At 46.3% G+C, this 6,000-nt stretch overlaps 1 protein-coding gene across 1 annotated transcript in view; it reads right to left on the reverse strand.

Annotated features, from left to right (window-relative positions):
- The window catches only part of LOC139266694 (equilibrative nucleobase transporter 1-like), a 60,068-nt gene extending 54,915 nt beyond the window's left edge, over positions 1 to 5,153 (reverse strand). Inside the window, exon 1 of the mRNA XM_070884284.1 lies at positions 4,964 to 5,153. Coding sequence (XP_070740385.1) covers positions 4,964 to 5,153 — 190 coding nt within the window. The remainder of the gene's footprint in view (positions 1 to 4,963) is intronic.
- Positions 5,154 to 6,000: the final 847 nt, after the last annotated feature.

Here is a 6,000-nt window from a genome sequence, read left to right on the forward strand (position 1 = left end):
TCAGTTCCCATGGACTGGAGGGTAGCTAATGTAACACCACTTTTTAAAAAAGGAGGGAGAGAGAAAACGGGGAATTATACACCAGTTAGACTGACATCAGTAGTGGGGAAAATGATGGAATCAATTATTAAAGAAGAAATAGCAGCGCATTTGGAAAGCAGTGACACGATCGGTCCAAGTCAGCATGGATTTGTAAAAGGGAAATCATGCTAGACAAATCTTCTGGAATTTTTTGAGGATGTAACTAGTAGAGTGGACAAGGGAGAACCAATGGATGCGGTGTATTTGGACTTTCAAAGGCTTTTGACAAGGTCCCACACAAGAGATTGATGTGCAAAATTAAAGCAGATGGTATTGGGAGTAATGTACAGACGTGGATAGAGAACTGGTTGGCAGACAGGAAGCAGAGAGTCTGGATAAATGGGTCCTTTTCAGAATGGCAGGCAGTGACTAATAGGGTGCTGCAGGGCTCAGTGCTGTGACCCCAGCTATTTACAATATACATTAATTATTTCGATGAAGGAATTGAGTATAATATCTCCACGTTTGCAGATGACTCTAAGCTGGGTGGTGGTGAGAGCTGTGAGGAGGATGCTCAGAGGCTGCAGGGTGACTTGGACAGGTTAGGTGATTAGGCAAATGCATGGCAGATGCAGTATAATGTGGATAAATGTGAGGTTATCCACTTTGGTGGCAAAAACACGAAGGCAGAATATTATCTGAATGGCGGTAGATTAGGAAAAGGGGAGGTGCAACGAGACCTGGGTGTCATGGTATATCAGTCATAGAAAGTTGGCATGCAGGTACAGCAGGCGGTGAAGAAGGCAAATGGTATGTTGGCCTTCATAGCTAGGGGATTTGAGTATAGGAGAAGAAAGGTCTTACTGTAGTTATACAGGGCCTTGGTTAGACCTCACCTAGAATATTGTGTTCAGTTTTGGTCTCCTAACCCCGAGGAAGGACATTCTTGCTATTGAAGGAGTGCAGCAAAGGTTCACCAGACTAATTCCCAGGATGGCAGGACTGACATATGAAGGGAGACTGGATCGTCGGGGCCTGTATTCACTGGAGTTTAGAAGAATGAGAGGGGATCTCATAGAAACATTTAAAATTGATGGGACTGGACAGATTTGATGCACTAAGAATGTTCCCAATGTTGGGGAAGTCCAGAACCAGGGGACACAGTCTAATGATAAGGGGTAGGCCATTTAGGACTGAGATGAGGAGAAGCTTCTTCACTCGGAGAGTTGTTAACCTGTGGAATTCCTAACGCAGAGAGTTGTTGATGTCAGTTCATTGGATATATTCAAGAGGGAGTTAGATTTGGCTCTTACAGCTAAGGGGACCAAGGGATAGGGAGAGAAAGCAGGAAAGGGGTACTGAGGTGAATGATCAGCCATGATCTCATTGAATGGTGGTGCAGGCTCGAAGGGCCGAATGGCCTCCTCCTGCACCTATTTTTCTATGTTTCTATGTCTGCTGTGGCTTTTATTCCCACCCTCGGGCCTCGGTCTGCTCCGGCTCAGGTACGTCGCCGCTCTGCGGAAAAAGTTAGGAAAAACAAGGCAAAGCAAAACCTCCCGCCCCCACTTCACCAGACTCTCCCACTTACCAAACCCTGTTTTCCCACTCTGAGCTGCTGCACTCCGAGCTAACAGCACGTGCCCTCGATTTTTAAATTGCTTGTGGCTCACCACTGGTCAGCTGCTCAAAAACCGGTTTTAACTAGTTTTAACTAACTGGCTATTTAGCAAACTACTGGAGAGCTAGCTAGCTAGTTTGTCTCTACCTCAGCCTGAAAGAATGCTAAATATTTAACTGTTAATCTTACTGAGAGGCGACTAGCAATTGCCACCAGCCTCCAAACCCTTGAGACTCTCCCACTCACCAAACTCGGTTTTCCCACTCTGAGCTGCTGCACAGATGCAAAGTATTCATTATATATCTTACCGACATCTTCTGCCTCTACACACAGATTTCATTGACGGTCTCTAAGAGGCCCCACTCTTTCTCTAGTTATTCTCTTGCTCTTAATATATCTATAAAACATCTTTGGCTTTTCCCTGATTTTACTGCCAACATTCTTTCATTCTCTCTCTCTGACTTCCTGATATCTTTTTTAATTCTTATACTCCGCTAGAGTTTCTGCAGTGTTGAGTTCTCCGTATCTGTCATAAGCTTCCCTTTTTTTTAATCTTACTCGATATGTCCCCCGACATCAGAGGGCTCTAGATTTGTTAGCCCCACCCTTTTATTAGTGGAACATACTTGCTCTGTACCCTCAGGATCTCCTCCTTGAATGACTCCCACTACTCTGACACTGATTTCCCATCAAGTAGCCAGTTCCAGTCCATTTTGGCCCAATCCCATCTCAGCTCAGCAAAATTGGCTTTTCCCCAGTTGAGAACTTTTTTCACTGGTCCCCCTTTTTCCTTTTCCATAACTACCCTAAATCTTACTGAATTATGGTCACTAGCACCAAAATGCTCTCCCACTGATACCCCTTCCACCTGCCCCTCTTCATTCCCCAAAACTAACCCTTCCTTGTTGGGTTTGTTAAGTACTGGCAAAATAATTTTTCCTGAATGCATTTTAGGAATTCCGCACCTTCTGTACCATTCACACTACCTTTTTCCAAGTTAATATGGGCATAGTTGAAATCCCCCACTATTACAGCTCGATAGATTTTGCACTTTGCAGCAATTTGCCCACATATTTGTTCTTCTATCTCACTCTGACTGCTTGGGGGTCTATAGTACACTCCCAATATTGTGATCGCCACTTTTTTATTCTTTAATTCAACCCATATGGCCTTGTTTGATGACTCCTCTAACATATCATCCCTTCTCACAGATGTGATTGTTTCTTTAATCAATACTGTGACACCCGCTCCTGTTTTACCCCCCTCTCTATCCCGTCTGAAAATCCTGTAACCAGGAAAGTTCAGCTGCCATACCTATCCTTCTGTCAGCCACGTCTCAGTAATAGCTATAATATCATACTGCCAAGTGTCAATCTGTGCTCTCAGCTCATCTGCCTTATTTCCTATACTCCTTACATTGAAGTATATCACATTTCATATTGCCAAACTACCCTTTTGTCTATTTTTCAGCCCTTGTTTCATCTATCTTCCAAATTCACTTTCTACTTCTACTACTCTGCTGCCCAATTCCAGCTTTACTTCTCTTCCCCACTGAATCTATTCTCCAGTTCCCATCCCCCTGCCAAGCTAATTTAAACCCTCCCCAATAAGAATAGCAAAACCTCCCATGAGGATATTGGTCGTGGGTATATTGAGGAGCAACCTGTCCGGCTTGGACAGGTCCCATCTCCCCCAGAAACAGTCCCAATGCCTCAGGAATCTAAAGCCCTCCCGCATGTACCATCTCTCCAGCCACGTATTCATCTTCTCTATCCCCCTATTTCTGTACTCACTAGCACGTGGCTCCGGGAGTAACACGGAGATTGCTACCTTTGAGATCTTGCTTTTTAATCTTTCTCCTAGCTCCCTAAACTCTGCCTGCAGGACCTCACCCCTTTTTCTACCTATGTCATTCTCTTTACTTATCTCTTCCTATTTACATACCTCTATAGAAATGGTTACAATCTGTTTTTATGTCTCTTCCTAATTTACTCCCATATTCTTTTTCTCTTTCCAGATCAATTTCTTGGTCCTTCTTTGCTGAATTCTAAAATCCTCCTAATCCTCAGGCTTATTAGTCTTTTTGGCACCATGAAAAGCCTCTTCATTCGATCTAATACTAGTTTTAACATCTCTTGTTAGCCACGTTTGACCAGTTTTCCTGTGAGGTTTTTGTGTCTTAAAGGAATGTATATTTGTTGTAAATGATGTATTAGATCTTTAAATGCTAGCCATTACTGGTCTACCATCATACCTGTTAATGTAGTTTCCCAATCTACCTTAGCCAAGTCACCCCTCATACCGACATAGTTTGCTCTGTCCCTCTCTCCCTGTCACTCTTTTTCACTGTCCCTCTCTCGATCTGTCATCCCTTTCTCTCTCTCAGTTTCTCTCTCTCTCTGTCTCTCTCTTTGTCCCTCTCCCTCGCTCTCTCTGTTCCTCTTTCTCTCTGTCCCTCTCTGTCACCCCTGTCTCTCTCTTTCCCTCTCTCTCTTTCTCTGTCTCTCTCTCTTTTTCTCTGTCTCTCTCTTTGTCCCTCTCCCTCACTCTCTCTCCCCCTCTCTCTCTGTTTCTCTCTCTCTCTGTCCCTCTCCCTCCATCACTCTCTTTCGCGCTCTCTCTCTGTCCCTCTCTCTCTGTCACTCCTTACTCTCTCTCTCTCTGTCCCTCTCTCATTCTCTGTCCCTCTCTCTCTCTTTCTCTGTCTATCTGTCTCTCTCTCTGTCCCGCTCGCTCTTTCTCTCTGTTCCTCTCGTTCTCTGTCCCTCTCTCTCTGTCACCACTTTCTCTCTCTCTCTGTCCCTCTCTCTCTCTCTCTCTTTCTCTCTCTCAGTGTCTCTCTCTCTCCCTCACTCTCTCTCTGTCCCTCTCTCTGTCACCCATTTCTCTCTCTCTCTCTCTCTCTGTTTCCCTCTCTCTCTCTCTCTGTGTCTCTCTCTCTCTCTCTGTCTCTCTGTTTGTCTCTCTCTGGCCCTCTCTCTCCCTCACTCTCTCTGTCCCTCTCTCAATCTCTGTCCCTCTCTCTCTCTCTTTCTCTGTATTTCTGTCTCTCTCTGTCCCTCTCGCTCACTCTCTCTCCTCCTCTCTCTCTGTCCCTCTCTCTCTGTCACCCCTTTCTCTCTCTCTCTGTCTCTCTCTCTCGTTCTCTGTCACTCTCTCTCTCTGTTGCCCTCTCTCTCTGTCCCTCTCTCTCTGTCCCTCTCTCTTTCTGTCCCTCTATCTCCCTCCCTTCGGACACTTACTGGTGCCATTCCAAACTCAGTCACTCTCTCTCCCTCTTTCTCTTCCCCCCCTCCCTTCTCTCATCCCGCAGATACTCACTGGTGCCATTCCTCGCGCCGGGGTCGCTGGAGTTATGCAGTGGGACACAGAGGTCGGAGAAATATTCCTCCTTCTTCAGTACGAAGACGAGGGAAGCCCAGCCGAAGATCACGCCCGTGAAGCTGATGCACTCGAAGAGCCCGGTGGCAAAGGTCAAATACCGCTTGGCCTTCTTGTTCAACGGTGCCATTGACCCCGAGTCTTGTAAATTGCCCTTTTATAACCTGGGAGGTTCCTGATCCAGTGCCTGAAAGAAAGAGCTCCCATTTCTACAGTGCCTTTCACCACCTCAGGACATCCCAATCGCTGTACAGTCAATGACCTACTTTTTGAAGTGTAGTCATTGTTGTAATGAAGGAAATGCCGCAGCCAATTTGCACACAGCAAGAACCCACAAACAGCAATGTGATCAATGACCAGATAATCTGTTTATATTGATGTTGGTTAAGGGATAAATATTGGGTCCCAGGACACGGGAGAAACCTCATTCCCTGATCTTCTTCCAATAATGGCCATAGGTTCTATTATGTCCTCCCCAGGGATAGATGGAACTTTGGTTTAAAATCACGAAAGACAGCGTATCCTACAGTGCAGTGCTCCCTCAGTACTGACCCTCTGACAGTGCAGTGCTCCCTCAGTACTGACCCTCTGACAGTGCAGTGCTCCCTCAGTACTGACCCTACAACAGTGCAGTGCTCCCTCAGTACTGACCCTACAACAGTGCAGTGTCCCTCAGTACTGACCCTACAACAGTGCAGTGCTCCCTCAGTACTCACCCTCCGACAGTGCAGTGCTCCCTCAGTACTGACCCTCTGACAGTGCAGTGCTCCCTCAGTACTGACCCTCTGATAGTGCAGTGCTCCCTCAGTACTGACCCTACAACAGTGCAGTGCTCCCTCAGTACTGACCCTACAACAGTGCAGCATCCCTCAGTACTGACCCTACAACAGTGCAATGTTCCCTCAGTACTCACCCTCCGACAGTGCAGTGCTCCCTCAGAACTGACCCTCCGACAGTGCAGCGTCCCTCAGTACTGA

This window comes from Pristiophorus japonicus, chromosome 7, assembly GCF_044704955.1.
Source record: "Pristiophorus japonicus isolate sPriJap1 chromosome 7, sPriJap1.hap1, whole genome shotgun sequence".
NCBI classification, from domain to species: Eukaryota; Metazoa; Chordata; class Chondrichthyes; family Pristiophoridae; genus Pristiophorus; species Pristiophorus japonicus.